The sequence below is a fragment of the Vigna radiata genome, chromosome 10 (genome assembly GCF_000741045.1).
Source record: "Vigna radiata var. radiata cultivar VC1973A chromosome 10, Vradiata_ver6, whole genome shotgun sequence".
Classification (NCBI taxonomy): domain Eukaryota; kingdom Viridiplantae; phylum Streptophyta; class Magnoliopsida; order Fabales; family Fabaceae; genus Vigna; species Vigna radiata.
The window spans coordinates 18584659-18605855 of record NC_028360.1 but is presented as its reverse complement, the minus strand read 5'-3'; the positions used below and the strand labels follow the sequence as shown (position 1 = coordinate 18605855).

Here is a 21197-nt window from a genome sequence, read left to right as displayed (position 1 = left end):
CAAGAAACATACAAACATGTTTAGATAGATTTATTTCTCTATCTCCTTAAAAACTAAGGTAATCTCCTTTCCGAAATTAAAGAGGACTCTGATTTAATGGGATGCAGAAAACTTTTGGACCTATGTTTTTGTGTAACCATTTCTTGATAATCTAAATGACTGAAAAAAATCTTGATATAACGTTATCGTTTAAACTTTGACCATCAGTATCAATAAACGCCTTGATTCATTAGCTGTAGTTTCCTGATGCTTCGGGAATTGAATTTTATTTGTTGGTGAATTGCCAGAACCTTGAAGAACCGTCAATGGTGCCAAATCAAGTTTATCCAAGCATAGATTTTACTGAATTTGACTGCTTTCCAAACCTATCGAAGTCTATCTTCCACAGTTTTATTTTATTTGTCTCAAATCTATTTCACTCAACATCTTATCATGGGATACAACTAAATTGACGGGGAGAAGAAACACGTAGAAAACTCCTTGAGTCACGTAATTATTCTTTTCTAAATAGTCATAAAGTTGCTAATGGATAAGCATGGTTGGATTGGTGTGGTAGATATCATTCACAAAAATATTGATTTTGGAACAGTCCAAAGAGGCCTATGGATACACGTAATTGGAATGGACCATGCTCACGGATAAGAACAATAGAGATTTATAGTTATTATTGGAGAGAAAATATATCTGACATCTATATTGTAAACATTTAGTAGTACAGATAAAATAGCTCTTTGTTCGGACAGTAATAATTGGTCATATTACTTTCACAAAGACTGCAAAAAAGAAGACAGAGCAACGACCTTTGGTACCACCTCTGCATGTAACTTTTATGTTGGTTAATAGTATTACACGTATCACCAAGGAATCCGACACCGTCCTGTGAGGTTGCCACATGCATGATCTCCAATGCCACTGTTTGTAAGTTTGTGAATTTTTTAATGGTTCCATTCCATCACAAAACAGTTGAACCTGAGTCCTATTAAACCAGCTTGAGAAGGGAGCACAAGCTGAAGAACCACTGAACTAACTAAACAAAAATGTTGGCGGCGTTTGCAAAAGCCGTTGGAAAACCACCGGAGGAACTGAGGCTTCCGGCAGTGGGGTTCAACAATTCAAAGACCCCGCAAGAAATTGTAGAGAAATTTCGATCTGTGTGGCCGGAGTCTGCAGTTTACAACCTTCCACACGGGAATTTTATGGCTCTGTCCCATGAAGACGAAAGTCCAATACACCCCAGGTAGAGATATAAAGTTTATTTGATTTATTTATCTATTTTCATTTCTCAAACAAGCATATGCATGCACTGGCCATGAAATGGCTTTCTGTAAGAAAGATGTATCTGATAGTACTATAAGTTTGAAGGTGTTCTTAGCTTTGAATTCTCACCATGAGTGATATTCACTTAAAATTTAGCTACTATGCTTGCTTCAGTGAAGCATCTACATGACTTCAAAGTTATAATTTTTTTCCTGCCCTTTGAATTAGGATTCTATTGGATGTCTAGTTTTGTTCTAATCCATTGAAAACCATCTCCTTGCAACTATTTCTCATTGTTTAGTTGGTTAAATATGTGTTGGGTTCAGGTCAAAGTGATTTTAGTCTCACTTTGAAGAATTGGTTCTAGTCCAAAATCAACTGAGTTAAAGTAACTTTGGGTTTGAGTAGTATTTGCATAGGATAAAAGTTATATTCTGTCTAGGAATCAATTCACTTTGGAATTAATTTTAACCAAAACCAATTTTAAAAATATTCAACCAAATACACTAATTTGTAGTTGTTAATGAATCAGGTCTGTTGTTGTTTTGGATGATATCTTCTGCATTTTTGTGGGAGCTCTAGAAAACATTGCTGATCTTAGGCATCATTATGGCCTTCCAAGACAAGCAACAGAAGCCATGATTGTGATTGAAGCATATAAGGTCCTAAGAGATCGAGCCCCCTACCCTCCTGATCAAGTTGTTAGACATCTTGATGGAAAATTTGCATTTATCATCTTTGATGCCAGGACTTGTACTCTTTTTATAGCCAGGGTGAGCTCTGATCACAAGGTTTACCTTTTGTTTTTCCTTACTCTACAATGTCCAGGAAATTAAGCCTCTTCTACATGGATAGTTTGCTAGTGTTGTTTCTGACATAGTTGTTGCATCTTAGGATCGTGATGGAAGTGTGGAATTTCAATGGGGAATTGCAAGAGATGGATCCTTAATCTGTTCCGATGACCCTACAATCATCAAAGAGGGATGTGGACAAGCTTGTGGAAATTTTCCACCCGGTTAGTTTTGCTTTTCTAAGTTTCCATTCTCTAAATGCTTTCAGCTTTCTACTTTCTCAATTCAGATAAACAAAAAATGAAGTCTTTGCAGACTCAAATATAAACAAATCTAAGCTCAGATAAAATAAATATTAACTAGTTTTGACCAATTTAAATGAACAATCTCTAAAATACTCCTCCTATATCAGCAGCTTTTCTTTCAGTTGATGAGAGTATTCTCACTTGAAGCAAATTTCATAAAATCAAACTTTTCATCAATTAGCATGTGGGGAGTTTATTAAGGAATGAAGTTATTTTCTTAAATGTGATTAAGAAAATTAAATAAGGTTAACTGACATTCAGAATTAGTGTTAATTGGATATCTTGGTTTCTTTACTCGGGCTCTGATAGAGTATACACTCAACACCAAAGCTGAAGCTTTAATGAATTGTTCTTTCCAACATCACCGTTGTTCTCAAGTAGGCAGATTGCAGTGTGATTTTCATTTACTTGTTGAATTTGAATGCAGGGTGCATTTTCATTAACGGAAGTGGGTTGACAAGCTTTGATCATCCACTGCACAAAGTTCGAGGTGTTGTGCATGAAGATGACAGTGGAAATATCTTGAGTGTATATTTTCAGGTGGATTTGTACACAAAGATTCCCAGCATTCCTCGCACTGGAAGTGCAGCTAACTGGGCTGATGCTGCTGCTGCTGAAGTCAAGGGAGAATAATCTGATCACTCTACTAAAAAAAGTATAATCTAATTCAAACTAGGTATAACAATAACTAAAAAAGAGCTTTAGCCATTTCATCCCCAAGTAATAAGATTTACAGTGTAGACACTGCAAAATCTTCTACTGTAGTTCCTAGCTAATGTGTGCTGCTTCTATGTTAAAGAACACTCTTCAGTTTTTTTTGTAACTTTGTAAGCAACGCCAATTCCTTTAATTTAGTCACTTCTTTTTCTTTACATAAATCTGATAACGAAACTATTTATCAAGAAACTTTGCAACACATTATTATTTCACCAACAAATACTTTGCTGTTTCATATGATTAAGGTTGCAACTTGTACAGCATATACTTTATTTGACTATTATGCAGAGAACATTAACATATTCGGACAATTATGTCAACAAAACACACTGTTAGTCTTTGTTTTGGTATCCGTGGCTACAAGGTTGAGGTTCAAAGTTGATGAGTGTTACACCACAGAATCCACCTGGGGTGTGACAATAGAGAGGTTTACAAAGTAGAGGACCCTTTCTTCCATGTAATAGATTGTCAGTGCCTCCTCTATGCATACCTGCATCAGGGTTTGTACCTGAAGGTGGAGGGAAGCCTCTGGTCTTAGAGGAAAATGCCAAAATTACAAAAAGCAAAAATGCCAAATATTTTGTCAATATTGATGTGGCCATTTTTAGGTGCTCTCATGCTTGTGATTGCCAAGTGTTTAAATAGCAAAGGGTTGCAGTCAATTGCAGAATTCGAGGACTGCAAAGTGCGGTATGAAAGTTCAAGATTATTGGTTACAGAAAACCGGATATTGTGCATTGAACTAGCTGTCACGGTACTTGTGTGACCAAAATGACAAACGTATATGTTTGATATTTCTGTTGTCTACTGCCAAAGAATTTGTGCTGATATATTATTTATTTATCTATACCTCTTTGCTATTCATATTTAAAATTTAAAAAATTGTGTCATTATTATTTTTTTAAAATATCAAGTATTAAAGATAAAAGGAATGTTATGATCACACATTTTTAAATTGACACAGTAAAAAATAAATTAATCATAACAAAAAAAATTGTATTTTTTTAAGAAAGAAAAAAATAAAAATAAATATTTAAGTTTCTTTAGAAGAAAGAGAAAAGTAGGTGAATTAGTATTTTTTTTTACCATTGAACACATTGAAAAGAGCAAAGTTTTCATGTTAACAATATTAAATGCTTATTATCCATTTGATATATCAGGAAATACTTATCTTTCTTAAGTTTGTATTTGATTGGAGGATGAATTTAGAAAAGTGAAAAAAAAATGATTTTGAAAAATAAAAGTAAAAATGAAGTTATTTAAATTAAAAGAAAGATGGAAGAAAATGTTAAGAGATTATTTTATTATTATCTTTAAAATTAATTTAAACTAAAGTATTGTAAAGGTTTAGAAAAGAGTCAGTATAAAAGAGAGTGACAGATGGCAAACAGATAAGAGGTTGAACATTTTAAAATAAAATTACATTTGTATGAAACGCTAATTTTAGTTCATTTTCTCTTATCTGAGAAACCATTGTCTCCACTACAAGCTCTCTTCTTCTACTCTACCTTTTTTCCACCTTAATTTCATATTGAACCGTTGAATTGTTGAACAAAAGCTATCTAGGCGATCAGGACTTCAAGAGCAACAAAATCAATCGATCAATTTTCCTTTTTTTAACATGTAAGTAGTTGCTTTGTTTCCGTGACAAGTTGGGCTATGATCATGCAACAAATTTTGTTGCATGTAGCTCATTTTGCTTCCTCCCAATTTCCAATCTTATTTAAGCCTAGCAATTTGTCTTCATTCACAAAAATTGTGATTTGTAGGTATTCTTGAAAGCGATTGGGGTCTCTTGTGAGCTTAACTGTTTGAGTTAGAGGTAAGGGAAGCTTAGGTTTCTTTCTGCTTGTGGAAATTATCGTATGGGTGAATTGGGTTCTGCAGCAAATCGTAAAATAATGTATGTGTAGATTGTATCCTAGGATATGTTGTTGTTTGAACTGAAATTGATGAAATTGTGTATTAAAACTTGTGTTGATTGATGTGTGACATATGAGACTGCAAAATTATGAGAAGGAACTGGTATGAGCAGATTGTATGATGTTGAAAATTGAATATTTGCATGCTGTGAATCATGTTGGACAAGTTGCTAGACCATAAATTAAGTTGGTTATGGTGTTTTAGTCTAGTTTAGAGAAAGTGAGGTAGTGCTTTTGAGATTTAGAGGTTAGAGGTCGAATTGGACTATCGGGGCAGCTTAGACAAGTCCATTGTGACTTGTTAGAAGGGTCAAAATGTTTGGAAACAACTTCAAAGTGGTAAATTTAGAAATTGGCCTCTAGGTTGAAGAAATTGAAATATTAGAGTGTAAATCCATGCATAAACTTTAAAGGATGGTATTAGGAACATTTGTAATCATTTAGACCAGTTCAATTCAGCATATACATCGATCTAGGGGTGTTAGAAGTTCACTAAAATGGCTAGAATTGGTTTTGAGTGGTGGAGTTGCATAATTCTGCAGAAATTCATTTCTGCAGATTATGCAGACTCGCTGTGCGAGAGGATTCGCACAGCGAGTCGCCTAGGTAGGGTGCTCTCTGTCCTTACAGTCGCATAGCAAATCTTGGCTGCCTTGGGAAAAATACCAATTAATATGAAGGGCGAGTTTGGGTTGCCTTGCGAGAGTGATACAACTTGAGCCATTGTCTAGGGTACTCTAGCATAGCCAATTGGGACACTATGCGAGGGTGTGAGGTATGCAATAATTGGGTGTTAATTCGCACGACTAGTTTAGTTGTTGTGCGGATGTTTAAAGGAGGGTGTTCTCTGTTTGATGGCTCGCATAACACATGGAGTGCGCTTTGTAAAAACCCTCTGGTCTCGCTTTGCGATCTTGTGCGTTAAGCGAATTTTCTCGTTATGATTTACTCGTTTCTTCCTCCTTCTTGGTTGATTGATGATGTGTGATGTATATATGATTTAGGATGACTTTGTGTTTGATTTTATAAATAGAAAATGGTATGTTTATGATCCAAAGTAAAATAGAATATGATTGAAATGGTGAGATCGAGTATGAAAGTAAGATCTCTTGGTGATATCATTGTAGTGTTTAGAATGAATATAGGAGCTTAGTCTTGGGGGTTATCCTAATATTCTAATGATCTTTCATTCTCACTTAGAGAAGATTGATGCATGTGGTGAGAGTAGTAGGAGGTCCTAGTGTAGACGCTTCTTGGAGGCCTATTGCGCGGTAACGGACTAACACTTGTGTGTGGTAGAGTGAAACCCACTGGTAATGGCTTTGCAAAGCAGTAGAGGTCACCACAAGTGCACAACCCGCCATAGCTTGATATTCATTCTAAGTTCGGACGAGTCTAGTTTAAGCTGTAACATAATATGATGTTTGTTTGTTTACTTGTATGGTTGTTCTTTCATAATTCAAATGCTATTAGATAATATGTATGATTTAAAAACCTAGCTTACCCTTTTTGTTTGTTTGTGTTGTATGTGTTGTCTTCTTCTTTCCTTGCTATGATCATCTTTGGATGTGAGCAGAGGGAGAAGAGGTTTTTGTTGAGTAGGCACTGAATGGATCTGAAGCGGCGGAGTAGATGTTATAGGCTTGTAGTACTTAGTATATTAATGGCTTTTACATAGAGTTTTAAACTTTATAGTTATTTTTGGATGTCTGTAGAATATAATACTTTATGTATTTTGCTGGATGACTATATTACTCTATCATGCATGTGACTTCTCTTTATTATAGTTTATACTATATATTTTGGTATGTTACAAATATAATAATAATTATTATTATTATTATTAATATCTTTTTAATATTATTAGTTTTTAATTATTAAGATAAAAATTTATTTATATTATTATATATTTTATTGATAATAATACTAATATTTTTTAATATTTAATTTATACATTATTGTACTGGATGGACTGGACGGTCAGAGAAGTGTCTCCAAAAGATTTTGTGGAGTGACCGAACGGTCGAGGAATCGTCTGGAAAGACATTACCAAATGGCTCATGATGAATGGCCGATCATAATCTACGGTTTAGAACGAGATTAAGGTAAGATGTGATTAAAGCCATTGGGTCGTGATTAAGGTTCCGCTAATAATAATCTCATGGCAAAAACTATAAATACAGGTCAAAAGTATGAGGTAGGTAGTTCACATTTACTACATATTTATTATTGTCCTAAATTTACTGTGTGGAATGTACACTGACTTGAGCGTCGAAGAATCTTTGGCAGGTACCCTACCGGCCGGTCTTGAGAAGAATGAGACGGAAGAGGATGACCGGACGGTAACTAAAGAACACGAAGGAAGCATCAGACAACTGTAAATACAAATTATGGAAATGTAGATAGTGACTCGACCTCGCAATCGAAACAATTGTTATTTATTATGTTATATTATATACAGTAATCAATTATTGATTTTTTTTATATAGTTGAAAAAATTAAATAATTGATTATTTATACATATAAAATATTAATTCTTTTTATGTATAAAAAAAGGACGTTCGTGTAAAATTACATTTTACGACCTTATCTTTTCTTCTCACCGATGATATATATTCCTTAACGCATAAAGACTGAACCTCTGATTATTTATATAAATAATTATTATTCAATTACCTATCTATTACAGAGTAAATAAAGTGAATACATTCTAAATAACAAATGAACTTAAATATAACTACTTTTAATGTTTATTACAATTCTTTAAAAATAATAATAAGCTAAAAGTAAGGATAAAATTGATATAATATATATTATTCAAATCAGGGTATGTTGCGTCAAAACATCACTTTCTTCCATTCGGGAAAACTTCTCAAGGAAGTAGTTAGTTTTTAGATAAAACTTGTCAGAGAAGTTTTCAATATTCTAAAAAAAGAAATTGTTTTGTAGCTAATTTTGTGTATTATTGTGTAATAGGAAGAATGGAAACAATTTAAAAATTATTTTAACAACGATATTGCATATATGTCTACGCATTAAATGTGTATTTTTTTTTTGTAATATTTATACATGTAAACGTAAGGAATAAAATGTCATGTTGATATTATGGAAGTAAAAGATAATGGATTATGTATTTATTTAATTTATATAAGTAGAGGTCCAAGTTTAAGAAATAATTCTTAAAAAAAAAGTATAGTGCTTTTATAGATTTAAGATAAGTTAAAAAAAAATTATCAATTCTAACCAAGTAATATTTAATAATATTGACCTAACAAAAATTTAATCTATTTTTATTTAATGAGATTAAGTTGATATACATACATTTAAATTATCATGCAAGAGTTAATATATTATTATAATTATTATAAATACTGGAGTGGACATAGCAGAGAAAGTTGTTTTGGGGTTCTCTTAAATTCACTTATTTTTCTCTATTCTCTCACATCCCGCCCAATACGGTTTCAGGTTTGCTTTCTTGTCGTTTCGTTTCCTTTGAGATTTATTCAATTCTCGGTCACTCACTCACTCTTTGATTCATTACACTAATTCTCACAATTTACATGACAAAACCTCATGCCAACTTCGTTTTCTCATTTCCCTCATATTTTATCTATTTTCTCCCGCTTTCATTTCTAATTTTTGTTTTTCTTATTTTAAAATTCTTTTGGATGAATGGATAAATGTATTTATGAATCCCATGATTGTGATTGTGAAACCATTTTTATTTGCTGAGAAGAAATCAAAGAGCTTTTCTTTACTGGTTTGAGTGCTCCAGACACCTATTCCTCAAAGCAAAGTATTTTTTTTTTTCTTTTCGGTTCTTGTTTATTCATTTACTGACACTTTTCACTTTTTCTCAATGTAAAAACAAGTTTTTTGTTTTTTTGCTTATCTAGGGACGATTCCCCTGTTACATTAAACTTTGAAATAATTGATCAAATTTATGTTTATTGTGTTTCTTTGAATTTCTGTGACAGGTTTATTGTATTGGGATGGAAGTCTCTGGGCAGAATATTGTTAAGTGTGATGAAGAGAAAGCATTGAAGTGCTTGCTTGATGCATTTGGCTCTGCGTTTTCTCTTGAAGAGATAGCTTCTGCGTATTGCAAGGCGAGCCGGAATGCTGACTTGGCTGGGGAAATTTTGTTTGAAATGCAGGGAAGCTCCACCGGATCATCTTCAACCCTTGATTCATCCAATGCAGATGTCAGGACTGAAGGGTCTTCTGAATCATCAGATGGGTATTCCATTGAGAATTCATTCCAAGAAAGGAAAACTTCAAGAACCAAAGTTCGTCCAGTTTCGACTGGTACTGTTTCAAGCATTATTGGCAAGAATTATGTTAGACCTGCTCCATCAGCAAATGGGTCTTTTCGGACGACGAAACCGACTAAGTTGGATGCAAAGTTGCTGCCAATGACCGGAATCTGGCGTGAAAAGAATAAGCCAGATGTTTCGAGTTCGAAGCATGATCAGCTTCACCAGGACATGGAAGATTTCTTATTTAAAATGCTTGGAGATGGCTTTCAGCTTGACAGAAATATGATTCGGCTAGTTCTTGGTATGAAATCTTGGCATATTTTTGCTGTTTTGACATGAAATTGAAGCCTGTTTTTTCTCTTATCCTATAAGATTTCCTTAATGCATTTACTTACAACCTCCTTTTTTTTCTGAAATTTATATGGTATTTTCTGTCTTCTGCGCCACTGATAATCTCGTCTCATTGCAGAAAACTCAAAATTTTACCACTTCTTAACCACTCATTTATTCAACTTATCCATTATCCCGTACCATATTTGTCTGAATCTCTGTTCTAAATCCCAGATAGTGGCGTTTAGCAGCTTTATAACATATTCTACATACATATTATTTCTTAAAAAATGTTGAAATAAAATTATACAGATTCTATGACATTCATAATTAACAATAAAAAGACATGGATAGCATAAGAAAAACACACACAAGTACCAACAGATGTCAATTATAATTTACCTTGACAGAAATCATTAGTCACCTTTTAAATCCAAGTTTTCCTGTTAAAGCTGTAGATTTCATATTTTGCAATTGCAATCCCGAAAGTGTCCTAATTCAGCACAGTGCTGCTATCCCTTCCCCTGAAGCATCCTATGGTCGCTATGGCACAATAATGGTGGTATATATAGCACACGATTTAAAATGTTGGTTTGAATCACTGTCGTGTTTTTGTACTCATAAATATATATTTTTTTTTTGTTTAAATTTTTATTATGATTAGCTAACCTTTTCTCAGAAAATTTCCTCATATATTACCCAACTGAAGGTACTTGCTTTGAAAGACAAAAGTTATTTTAGTAGTGCATTTTTTTACACATTGCTAGCACACACCCTAATTGAGAAGTGGAGTCTACCAATATATGCGATTTCTAATAAATTCTCTTGTAGTGAACTGTGCTGCTAGAATTTGTCTTCATTATATTATTATGTAGTTATGTGAACATGATTATGATGAGCTTACATATGTATGTTGTTTTAATAGTTTAATGTTGTCCAGTATTGACTATGTGACATACCTACAAAAAAAAAAAAAAAATAGAGTGTAGGTTTATCTGATGCAAGGTTTTGATGCTTTCTACCTGGACTTGGCTTAACCAATATAATGCTGAAATTTCTATCTTGGGTGCATATGTTCTTATGTAAATAAATCTGGTGCTAGTTTGTTTATATAAATTCTTACCATTAGCTATCAAGCATATTGACTTAAATATTTACTAAATGCTTCAATCTATGAAGTACGGACTATTGATGTGTATACCTGATTTATTAATTATTAGTTTTATGACCAAGTCAAACAAAACATGGGCTGATACATTGTTGTTACCATTGTTTCTTTAGTTTGTATTAAAAGCTGACTAATTTTATTGCAAATATGCAGATACTTGCGGGTACGATATTCAGAAGGTACCTAAAAATCTTCTCATGTTGCCATTATTGATATTTCTTTACTTCTTTGTTTACTCACTTTTTTGGGGTTTATATCAGAATCTACGTTTTCCTTTTCCATCCATAAACTTGACAAGGATATCATTCACTTTTTTTCTGGTATAAAAAGTTAAATAAAATGGAGATTGTTAATAATCAGGATTTTTCTGTTCAGACTACCCAAATCTTGTGTTTTCTTGCATCACTTGTTACCTATGCCTAATAAATATTTATTGCAATCATCCAGAGCTTGGTGAAGCTACTAGATCAATCGAATATGACTTCAGGCAAAAGGAAAGCTGTTGTTGGTGACTCGGCTGGTGGAGTAAGTATACATGCCAGGATTATTTATTTATGTTGAAGCTCAGTCTGGATTACGTATTCTATTTTCATTATGTTTGGTTGTAGATATTATATTTTGCAATTTTAAATTTTGAAATTACTTTGCAATGGGCTCAAGATTTTGTATTAAATCCACCTCAGGACCGATTTTAGGGAAAGGAGCGGGTTACATTCTGTTGTGAAAGTTGTTTTCCACCTGCCAGCCTTACTGTTAAATAATGTCTGTAGTTTTACATGAATTGTTTCTGTAGTCAAAATTCGTAGGAAAAGAGTGTAGAATGTTTTGTAAAAAACAAATAGATTTGTGCTCATTTTTTTCTGACAATTCTTTTCACTGTGTGTTGGCTGTCTCTATTTTAGGTTGTTTCATTCTTGCACTTGATTATTACAAAAGAATAGAAGTAGCTTTTGGCTTCCTGTTATGCTTTGTTGGTGACGGTTCTGTGTTCTCTTAACTTTTGACTTTCCCCTTCTGTTCAGAAAAGTATATGTTGATGTATACATTAAAATTTTGATGGTCATATAGATTCTTAGATTGCTATTGAAGCTAACTGCATTTTTACAGTTCACAGATATGAAACCAAAATCTGAAGTGCCTTCTTCTGAAAGAAAGTCTCAGGATTTAAATTATCCCAGAGGGTATCTTTTTTTCTTTTTTTGTCTGTTAATATCTACTACTTTTCATTAACTTATTTGCCTTTAAAAAATCATAAGATAAGGGAGTTTCTACTGCATCTTTTGTTTCAATTTAAGTCATGCTCTAACAGCATAATGAAATCACTTTCGTGATATTTTGGGTCTTAATTTCTATTTTCTTTGGGATACAGTGGTAAGAGCATAGGTTCGACTAAAGGAACAGAATTGCATCAACAACAAAAACAAAATGACCTTCAGAAAGAAGTATTGTCTTCTTTGTTTAATTATCAAGGGCATTCTGAAGTAGAGGAGGCTCCTAAAAGAATTGTGAAAGATTTGAATATGAAATCTAAATTCGGGCGTGTGGTTTTTGAACCTCCCAAAGACTTCCTTGAAGAACTCGACGTCGACATGGACTTCTGCCGACCAGAAAATATAGACGGTACTTCATGTTATTATGGAAAAAGAGATTCCTATTTTATTGTTTTTGTTATAAGTTCTCTTATTTAGCTACACGACTTTTGTAAAAGCAGATTTGTGTCTATATTTTATTTATCACAAGATATATCCTGTTCAAGAGAAAAGATATTTTTCATTTTCAGAAAATGTCTTTTATGATGTTGTTGCTATAACTTGCACGTGCTTCCTAAGCCAGAGGATTATTGCCTTGCACAATGCCAAGTATTGGAATGTTGGAAGAATTTGTGAATCAGTCCTAGAACAAAAATTCGTTGACCATTTGTCTCTTATTTCTTGTTAAATAATATATATATTATTTTATCTTGTTTTGAAGCTGTGATCTACTTGATTTGAAGTTTGAGTGCTGTGTATATGACAGATCCAGAGGACGAAGAAGAGTACAAGAATGTGCGTAGAGCTGTGAAGGAATACCGAGTGGCAATGAGTGAATATTATAGAGCAGTATGTTGCATATTCTGTTTGGATTATATTGTTCCACATTTTATGATTGCGTTAGATAGTTACTTGGTAGATTAACCTGGTGCGGGGTTTTGGTGATGGACACTGTAAAAGACTGATGGGTCATTTGTGTTACGTCAGGCAGTTGAGGCATTTGCAAAGGGGGATCAAATCAAAGCAGAAAAATTGTTAGAACAGGTAATGTTTTTTATTGTGCCCAGCAATAAGTTGCTTTATAAGGACATATGTAGAGTTCTTTGATGACTTCTAAGTATTCGTTTCATTTATATGTAGTGCTGCGTCTTGCATTCAGCTGTTCTTTTTTTTTTTTTTTAAGAAAAAAACTAACACTGATTATAAAGGAGGCTCTCTTTGGAGCTTGTGTGATTAGTTGGCATTATTTCATAACTACATCTTTTAAATGAGAAAAGTTACTATATTTTGTTTATGTTTAAATATCGGGCTTCCAACTGTCTTATTTGTCTAAGATTGGAAACCAGTTATAAGTTATTATCCTAGTTTCTCCAAAATTTGGACATTCATTGATGCGTGCTAGGTGATGGCAGGGACAGTTTTTTCTGAGCAAGGCTCACGAAGCTGATGAAGAATCTAACAAAATTATTCTTGAAACCAGGTTAATCTCCTCTGTTCTTAAGGTGGTCAGTATTGAAAATTTGTATGTTATGCATCAGTACAATATTTACATTATATTGGTTGGCAGCAATAAAGAAGCAGAAGAAATGGTGCTTGACTTACGTGACCATGGTTCAAATGAGGCTGTAAAACTACTGAAGTGTCACCTTTCTTCTTTATCTGGCATTCCATGTAAGTTACGACACCTTACTGCTGATGAGTATGATTTATGGATCTTTAAAATTTCCTCCCTTTTCTCTATGGTAATTTCAATATTTTTCAGCATTCGAGTACCTTAAGGTTATGGTTGATGCAAATGATAAAAATAATCCTAAAGGGTCTCGCAGAAGACTACGGGTATTAAAACTATTAGAGCAGGAATCTATACCATGGGTGGAAGGAGACACTGCAGAAACAATACTGATCCGCTTGGCTAACATAGAGCGTAAGAGTTTGAGTTTTGTAAAAACACAGCATCACTTGTGACTCGCCGCCATCACAGAGTGCAGTTAATTCATTGGTGATGAAACTTGGCATTAGGGTCGTGATTTGTGTTGGTGTGTTGCCATAGTTTTCATCAGATTTTTGTAACATTTCATCAATTTTTCTTCCCTTAATTCATGCTACTTTTCGAGACATTGTTTGCATTGCATGACAGTTCTCTATATTATATTCCCATTTTGATATATGAAACTCACATATCTTCTAATCTTAAAATATATATTCACTTCTATTATTTTATTAATAAAGCAACACTTTATTTTATTTTATTTTATTTATTTCTATACTTTTACATAGTGAAATTGTATTGAAATAATATGTAAATATAATAAGTTAACAAATTGAATAATATATTTTATAATAATTAATTTATTCCTATATTAAAACAATGTTTTTCGACGATATATCCTTTTATGCTTTTTATGAGAACTTCTAAATGAGTGATCGAGTGATATTATACTTTTTTGGCGTTGCTAATATAAAATAATTTTTGGACCAGTATACCACAAAATTGGTGATCAGTCCAACTTGTTAGAATTGCCAAAAATTCAGTTTGCAGTGGGTCAAATAAAAATATATTTTTTTGGAGAAAATGCTTTAAATGAAAAACAAAAATCTTAATATATTGACATTTAAAGTTTTTCTGAAAAGAACATGAAATTATATTTTTTGCCTTAAATAAAAACTTTTTATCGTCAAATAATATATCATTTTTGTATTGTTGAAATGTAAACTTCAATTTATTTCATTTAATTTATTAAGAAGGATTATTTATTTTACCATTAAAATATATTTCCTTTCCATAATTTATCATTAAAATTGAACAAAATTAGTAATGGCTGTTTTTATTTGTTCTTTTCTATATATTATATACACACAGAGCCACACCAATTCACCCATCTCATACATTCTATTATCATTTTCATATTCTTGAGTTTTGAAGACCAGAACAATTGAAGTAAAACTGTCAATCAATTTTTAACAAAAGCCGAAAAGATAGTACGCAATCCTAATTATTTCCAAGCACTACAATTTCATCAATTTCTTCTATTTAATTTAGAATATTAATCTCAATATAGTAATCTTGACAAATTTGTTGTTGTCCATAAAAGATATAAAACATGTATATATAAAAATATTATAATATAATCCCTTATAATATAAATTGCTGTTCAAATCAATCCAAAATTAATAACTAACCAAAATTGAACTTATTTTTGGATTTATTTTTCTTTATTTAAATGTTTATTCTAATTTTGGATTGAAAATATGCAAAAGTTCTTTGAAAAATGTTTTAGGATTTGGTTGTAAATATCAGATTCATAACCTTTAACTTAAATTTAACATTATAACAATTGTTTTACATCCAACTCTCTCTCATAAGAAACACAAGAGTTCAAACATCACTATTTGAATCTGACTTGATCTATCCACCATCTCCACCAAATAATTATTATTCCTGCAACAATTAATGAATTGAAATCATAGTTAATTTTTTTCTTATAAATTATTTTTATCTAAAAATTTATTATTATATGTATATGTTGAAAGTCTCAAACATGTTACCAAATATCTACCATTTCTTTGTAATTATTTTCATCAGAAATCTAATTGATCTTTCTGATCATAATCACCTTCATAATCATGATTTTGTTATTTTATAGAATTCAAAAACCCCTACCTATATTCAAGAAACATTGACATAGTTTGAGTAATATAGTGTGTCGATTTCGAAAATGTGTTAAAAGAAGTATAAAATATAAATATAATCAGCCAATTAAAAAAAAATATAAAAATGACTTTAGATATAACTTTTAAAAATGATGTTAGATATATTATAACAATTAGGTTTCCTTTTAAAATATTATCACATCTAATTTCGATAATAAAATTCATTGAGTTAAATATATATAATATTATCATGTATGGTAACTTCTTTTTATACGGGCTTTAGGTTGTACAAATGGGCTTAAACGGGTTAGAATTTTTGGTCTTTGTCACCCTTAAAAAAGAAAACATACATGTATTGTGATTTTTTTTTATTGACGTTTATTGTACTTGAAATGAATATTCTAGATTCTACTCTGTTTTGAAACTTAACCTGTAAGAAACAGTGACATTCAAAATCCAAGATTTTATTCAGCGCAGTTTAGAAGAAACGCGTTTTGTCTCGCTATATGAACCTAAATTCGTGTTCATTCCCATACATCGCCCTTTTGCCTTCTATAAATTCACAGCTTCCCTAATTTCTCTCCAATTTCCACCAAAACCTAAACCCCGAAAAGAATCTTCTAGATTTTCATCATGGCTGCCGAAACCCAACCCCAACAAATCGTATGTTCCATCCATCTTTTCATCCTTATTATTATTATTCTATTTTTCCTGTGCGATTGATCTAATGCTTTCAATTTTATTGAACATCAGGGATCAGACTATTCCACTTTACACCTGTTGTTTATCTTGGGTTTGAATTTTGATTGAATTTCCTGAACGAGATGATTTCATTTTCCATGGGTTGTTTATTTACTATTTGAATTTTATGACAGAACTTTATTCTTAGTGTGTTACTTATTTTATTTGGGGTTTGAACTCGATTGAATTCTGAGAACGACAGAGTATTATATTTTTCCATGCGTTGTTTATCTATCGTTTTATTTGATTGAATTTTTATGACGAGAGTATTATTCTAATTTTTGTGTTGTTTGTGTATGGTTCGAATTTGATTGAATCTTAAAGATGAGAGGGTTCCATTTTCCTTGTGGTTTATTTAGGGTTTTGAATTTAATTTAATCTTGCAGAATGAGATAAAAGAAGAGCAAGAACTCAAGTACCTTGAATTCGTGCAATTCGCAACTCTTCAGGCTCTCATGCGTTGCGCCATCCTCTACTCGTACGCCAAGGAACGCGCCGGCCCTCTGAAGCCCGGCGTTAACACCGTGGAGGAGGCCGTTAAGACCGTGGTGGCTCCAGTGTACGACAGGTTCCACCTTGTCCCAGGCGAGCTCCTCAAATACGCCGATCGCAAGGTCGGGGAGTTGGACCGCCGCGTTCCCTCCAACGTGAAGAAGGTCTCCTCACAGGCCCGCTCCGTCGTCTCCGATGTCCGCCGCGAGGGTGTCTCCACCTTTGCGAAGACCGTTTATTCAAAGTATGAGCCCACGGCGGAGCAGTGCGCCGTGTCCGCGTGGCGGAAACTTAACCAGCTTCCGCTCTTCCCTCAGGTGGCCAACGCCGTGTTGCCTAAGGCTGCATACTGTACGGAGAAGTACAACGAGGTTATTGTTTCCTCGGCTGAGAAAGGTTATAGGGTTTCAGCTTATCTTCCTTTGGTGCCCACAGAAAAGATCGCCAAAGTCTTCAATGGAAATTAATCTGCCTTTGTTGTTGTTGTTTTTTTTTTTTTTTGACAAAGTTGTTGCTCTTGTCAGTTTTTCTGTTGGATATTATTGGATATTGTGAATGATCTGCACTGTTTCTTTTATAAAATAATTGTTCCAGTTTTATTCTGAAGGGGCATTTTCATTTTTGTATGGTTAGAACACAGGTGTGTTCGGGAAAGAATTTGAATTGGAAAAGAGTCTGATTGATTTAGATAGATTTGGCGGTAAAATTTATTTCTTTAAAGGAATTAGATATAAGTATGCGTGGATTTAAAAGTAAAGTATTGTAGATTAAGAAAGAGGGGTAACATTGTAGATTAAACCCGTTACCTAACCAAGTAATTTACTTAGTAAGTTATTCGATTTTAAAGAGAACATTTAAATATGTGAATAAATAAATAAAAGTACACTTTGTAAATTATGTCGTGAAGGGGAGAGAAAGATTTGAAAGTAACATTGATTTCGCAAATGGCATGTCCCGCAGTTTTTACAGCAACCTACTGGGAGTGCAACTCCCACTTGTTTAAGTGAACCTGCAAGCATTTGACTCCACCTCGTATTTCCATGAGCTTCTTTGGAATATCATGAGGCACCGTTATCCTCACATTATACCACAAGCTAATACTAACAAAATTTGCGACTGGAAGACAGATTCAAAGATTGAAACAGGGTTAACGTCTAAAATCACAAAGCAAGAGACCTGTCTAGGCAAAACACAAACTAGCTCTATATTTTTATTCTTATTTTTTTAAAGAAAAGGAAACATTTTATTTCTAGACACAATTGAATATTTAAAAAGCACAATTTTATCAACATTTTTATAAATCTCTAATTTTACACCTAAAACTAATATCTATGCTAATTTTAGAAAATTACTAACTCTATAAAACTAAAAAAGGAATTTTATTAAAGAAGAAAAAAAGCAAAATGGAGTGTTAACACATAGAGAAAAGGTATAAAAATGTGACTTTTGGATCAATGTTTTACACTTTCATTTTCGCCCCCTAACAGCATCGCTTTAGACTATCCATCTGTCATCAAAATTGGTCAAGGTCAATACCATGTTTGATAGTGTGTCTTGTGTGCGCATCCATTAAGTTTAGAAATCACCTAATGAAAGGTCTAACTTGAAATACTATTCACACATTCAAGAACTATTTTGTAGTTTAACTAAATGGGGGAACTAAGGTGAAGGAGATTACCACTTTCGAGGACTTGGTTGAACCCCGAGAATAAATAAATCGATCCTTGACTAAATCCTAGTAAAATGATCCCAGAATAAACCAACTCATGAAGATTTCACTGTACAAGAAATGCATAACTAAGTTTCAAAATTCATGCACTCCTGATGTTAATTATTTTCTTAGTTTCTTCGTTTTCAACAATGCCATCTTTCTCCATGTGCTCCAGAAGCTCATCCACTTCTTTACCACCTCGCACATAAGCCTTGATTAGGGTATGATATACTTGTCTATTCACTGGGACGGCCTTTCTTAACAATCTGATGAAATCTTCTGCATCTTCAATACTGCCGTTATCAGCAATCCAACGCAACAGTTCTGCGACTACCTTTGCATTCGGCTTCCATCCTTTATTTTCCACGTACATAGAGAGGGCAGTTTTAAAGCACCCCAATGCCTTCTCCGTGTCACCTTTGTTAAGATATCCACCTGCCACCATCGACCAACAGTTTGGGCTTGTGAGCTTTTCCTTATTTTGTAACTCTAGGAGGATGGCCTCGGCTTTCTCATGCAAACCTTTTTGTGCATACCCAATGATTACAATACTAGGGATTCCAAAATCATAACAATTTCCGGAGGATTCCCATTCCGTAAGTATTTTCTCAGCTTCATCAAGCTCCCCAAGCTTTACCAGAGATTCTAACATGGTTGTGAAATCTCTGTTTATGCACCTCTTGCAAGAACTTTTCTCCAAATCCCATATTCTCATAACCTCTTTTTTCAATTCAAGTCGGGCATACATAGAGATGAGGTGATTGTGACCCTCGCCATCTTTGTTACCTAGCCTCTCCTCGGATTTCTTTAGGGCAGAAACTGCCTCGCGTCTAAACCCAGCTTTTATATAAAAATTGGCCACGATAGAGTAAGTGTTCCAGTCCATGACAATGTCTGGTTGAGTCTCCATCTCTTTCAACACTCTTTCCATTCCACCAAAATCAGACCTCACACCATAAGAATTTATACAGATCCTGTAGCTGAAGTTGTCAGGCATGACTTGGTTCTTTTTCATCTCACTTAGCACATCGGCAACCTTCTCATGCTGTCCAATCTTTGCATACATGCACATAATGACATTGTAAGTTAGTGGAGACGAAGCAAACCCCAACTCCTTCATTTTCTGAAAATGAGAGAGGGCCTTGTCTGTTTCCCGCTGGCGAGCGTAGCAATTCAAGAGAGCACCGTAGGTCTGATGAGTTTTGTCTTTATCCCTCAAGGCATCAAAATAGCTTTCTGCAGCAGAGAATCCTTGAACATTGCCAATCAAATCCAAATGCACCGCATGTTCCGTTGGAGAAAATATGCACACACCCTTCATGTACATCCACTCAGATACCTGCAGTCAGTCATTGACGATATAATTAACTTGAGGCGAAAAAACAACCAGCCTTTCCAATCACGGTACATTCACAATAAGTAAAAGCGAACCTAACTTTGTAATTTGCAAACCACACTTTAACAAAGTTCCTACATGCAGTTGCATATTTTTAATTTGGTCCACATACATGTATGTTCGGTCAGTAAGTGAAGCACCCAATCAAATTAAAATGGGCAATGTGTTTAGCAGTCAGCATACGATAACAGTGATTAAACTGGTAAATTTTGTACTAATAGGAAGCAATTTAATAAACATTTACACATAAGAACGAAATTGAGAATCTGTCTCTTTTAGTGAAGAGCACAAAGATGATGACATTTTTCAATCTAATCTTAGTTCGTGTAATTTAAGAGAAGCATGAATGAAAATAAAACAGACCTGGAGGGCTTGGGAGAACCTACTGCGTTTGCGAAGGTCACGAATGATGCGTTGAAGTTCTGCGACTCGGACCTTGTTTCCCTTGTACACCCAATCGTCGAGCACCGGAACCACACTGGTGTTGGGATTTCCGAGGGGACTGATTTTTGTGTACAGGCTCGGTTTATTTGTCCTGCTCGTGTAGTATGATCTGCACGTGATTGCGATTCTGCGAAGAATCATCTCTTCAATGCCTTCGCTAGGGTTTCTCTCTCTCTTTCTCTACTGCGCAGTTCAACGAGGTTATTGTTTCCTCGGCCGAGAAAGGTTGTAGGGTTTCAACTTATCTTCCTTTGGTACCCACAGAAAAGATCGCCAAAGTCTTCAATGGAAATTAATCTGTCTTTGTTGTTGTTTTTTTTTTGACAAAGTTGTTGCTCTTGTCAGTGTTGCTGTTGGATATTATTGGATATTATGAATGATCTGCTCTAATAATAAAAATTGGGGAATGAAAAATATTTAAAAATTGGCAACTCTGTTATTATAAACATAAATTTAGTGTATAAAATGAAAAAAAGAAAAAAAAAAACATTTTTAATTGTTCTAACAACGTTTGATGTTCTTGAACATTTGAGAATGTTGATAGGTATGTAAACAACAAATCAAAGGGTTATCAACCTTCATAGAATAAATGTTGTTCCTCTATGAGGTGTCAGAATTATGAACATTTACACTAATATCAAAACATATTAAATCATGGTTCAAGTAGTATGGTTGTGCAGCTCTTCTGCATTTTCTCCCTATATTGAGACTTATATATAACCCTAAATACCTAGCAGGAGAGAACAAAACTAAGGACTTATAA

The 21197-nt window shown here is 33.6% G+C and overlaps 4 protein-coding genes and 1 long non-coding RNA gene across 8 annotated transcripts; 4 read left to right on the top strand and 1 right to left on the bottom strand.

The window, feature by feature from the left end:
* The first annotated feature begins 740 nt into the window (after positions 1-740).
* On the top strand, positions 741-3677 carry LOC106776233 (stem-specific protein TSJT1). Of its 3 annotated transcripts, XM_022787052.1 has the most exons (5): positions 741-918; positions 989-1237; positions 1790-2048; positions 2152-2272; positions 2781-3677. In XM_022787052.1, the coding sequence occupies exons 2-5, from the start codon at positions 1038-1040 to the stop codon at positions 2984-2986; spliced, it is 786 nt and encodes a 261-aa protein (XP_022642773.1). In that variant the 5' UTR covers positions 741-918; positions 989-1037; the 3' UTR covers positions 2987-3677. The 3 variants fall into 3 exon arrangements, with proteins under 3 accessions (XP_022642773.1, XP_022642772.1, XP_014519103.1); XM_022787051.1 differs by having other exon boundaries at positions 741-1237; XM_014663617.2 differs by having other exon boundaries at positions 750-1237; positions 1790-2030.
* A 559-nt stretch (positions 3678-4236) lies between these two features.
* Positions 4237-7448, top strand: LOC111242713. Its single transcript, XR_002669998.1, has 3 exons — positions 4237-4693; positions 4840-4892; positions 6977-7448. It is a non-coding gene; the product is annotated as an uncharacterized LOC111242713 (long non-coding RNA).
* Positions 7449-8360: 912 nt separating this feature from the next.
* LOC106776272 (putative nuclear RNA export factor SDE5) lies at positions 8361-14195 on the top strand. 2 transcript variants are annotated; one of them, XM_014663670.2, is made up of 11 exons: positions 8361-8457; positions 8970-9552; positions 10903-10928; positions 11197-11274; positions 11857-11930; positions 12119-12369; positions 12766-12848; positions 12987-13043; positions 13412-13479; positions 13567-13670; positions 13762-14195. In XM_014663670.2, the coding sequence occupies exons 2-11, from the start codon at positions 8985-8987 to the stop codon at positions 13962-13964; spliced, it is 1512 nt and encodes a 503-aa protein (XP_014519156.1). In that variant the 5' UTR covers positions 8361-8457; positions 8970-8984; the 3' UTR covers positions 13965-14195. The 2 variants fall into 2 exon arrangements, with proteins under 2 accessions (XP_014519156.1, XP_014519157.1); XM_014663671.2 differs by lacking the exon at positions 8361-8457 and adding an exon at positions 8505-8788.
* A 1905-nt stretch (positions 14196-16100) lies between these two features.
* LOC106775054 (stress-related protein) lies at positions 16101-17489 on the top strand. The gene is made up of 2 exons (XM_014662090.2): positions 16101-16313; positions 16778-17489. Exons 1-2 carry the CDS (start codon positions 16284-16286, stop codon positions 17348-17350), a joined length of 603 nt encoding a protein of 200 aa, XP_014517576.1. The 5' UTR covers positions 16101-16283; the 3' UTR covers positions 17351-17489.
* A 756-nt stretch (positions 17490-18245) lies between these two features.
* On the bottom strand, positions 18246-20802 carry LOC106775191 (pentatricopeptide repeat-containing protein At4g21705, mitochondrial). Its single transcript, XM_014662273.2, has 2 exons — positions 20354-20802; positions 18246-19933 (listed from the first exon to the last, which is right to left on the bottom strand). The coding sequence occupies exons 1-2, from the start codon at positions 20573-20575 to the stop codon at positions 18695-18697; spliced, it is 1461 nt and encodes a 486-aa protein (XP_014517759.1). The 5' UTR covers positions 20576-20802; the 3' UTR covers positions 18246-18694.
* Between the last annotated feature and the right edge of the window lie 395 nt (positions 20803-21197).

What these genes read in the sequence shown, in the direction of transcription:
- LOC106776233 (XM_022787052.1), top strand. Translation starts at nt 1,038, where the DNA reads ATGTTGGCGGCGTTTGCAAAAGCCGTTGGAAAACCACCGGAGGAACTG. An exon ending in GAAAGTCCAATACACCCCAG is followed by an intron (nt 1,238 to 1,789) that starts GTAGAGATATAA and finishes TTAATGAATCAG; the next exon opens with GTCTGTTGTTGTTTTGGATG. An exon ending in TTGTGGAAATTTTCCACCCG is followed by an intron (nt 2,273 to 2,780) that starts GTTAGTTTTGCT and finishes ATTTGAATGCAG; the next exon opens with GGTGCATTTTCATTAACGGA.
- LOC106776272 (XM_014663670.2), top strand. Translation starts at nt 8,985, where the DNA reads ATGGAAGTCTCTGGGCAGAATATTGTTAAGTGTGATGAAGAGAAAGCA. An exon ending in CCGACCAGAAAATATAGACG is followed by an intron (nt 12,370 to 12,765) that starts GTACTTCATGTT and finishes TGTATATGACAG; the next exon opens with ATCCAGAGGACGAAGAAGAG. An exon ending in TGAGTGAATATTATAGAGCA is followed by an intron (nt 12,849 to 12,986) that starts GTATGTTGCATA and finishes GTGTTACGTCAG; the next exon opens with GCAGTTGAGGCATTTGCAAA.
- LOC106775054 (XM_014662090.2), top strand. Translation starts at nt 16,284, where the DNA reads ATGGCTGCCGAAACCCAACCCCAACAAATC. An exon ending in AAACCCAACCCCAACAAATC is followed by an intron (nt 16,314 to 16,777) that starts GTATGTTCCATC and finishes TTAATCTTGCAG; the next exon opens with AATGAGATAAAAGAAGAGCA.
- LOC106775191 (XM_014662273.2), bottom strand. Translation starts at nt 20,575, where the DNA reads ATGATTCTTCGCAGAATCGCAATCACGTGCAGATCATACTACACGAGC. An exon ending in GGTTCTCCCAAGCCCTCCAG is followed by an intron (nt 19,934 to 20,353) that starts GTCTGTTTTATT and finishes GACTGACTGCAG; the next exon opens with GTATCTGAGTGGATGTACAT.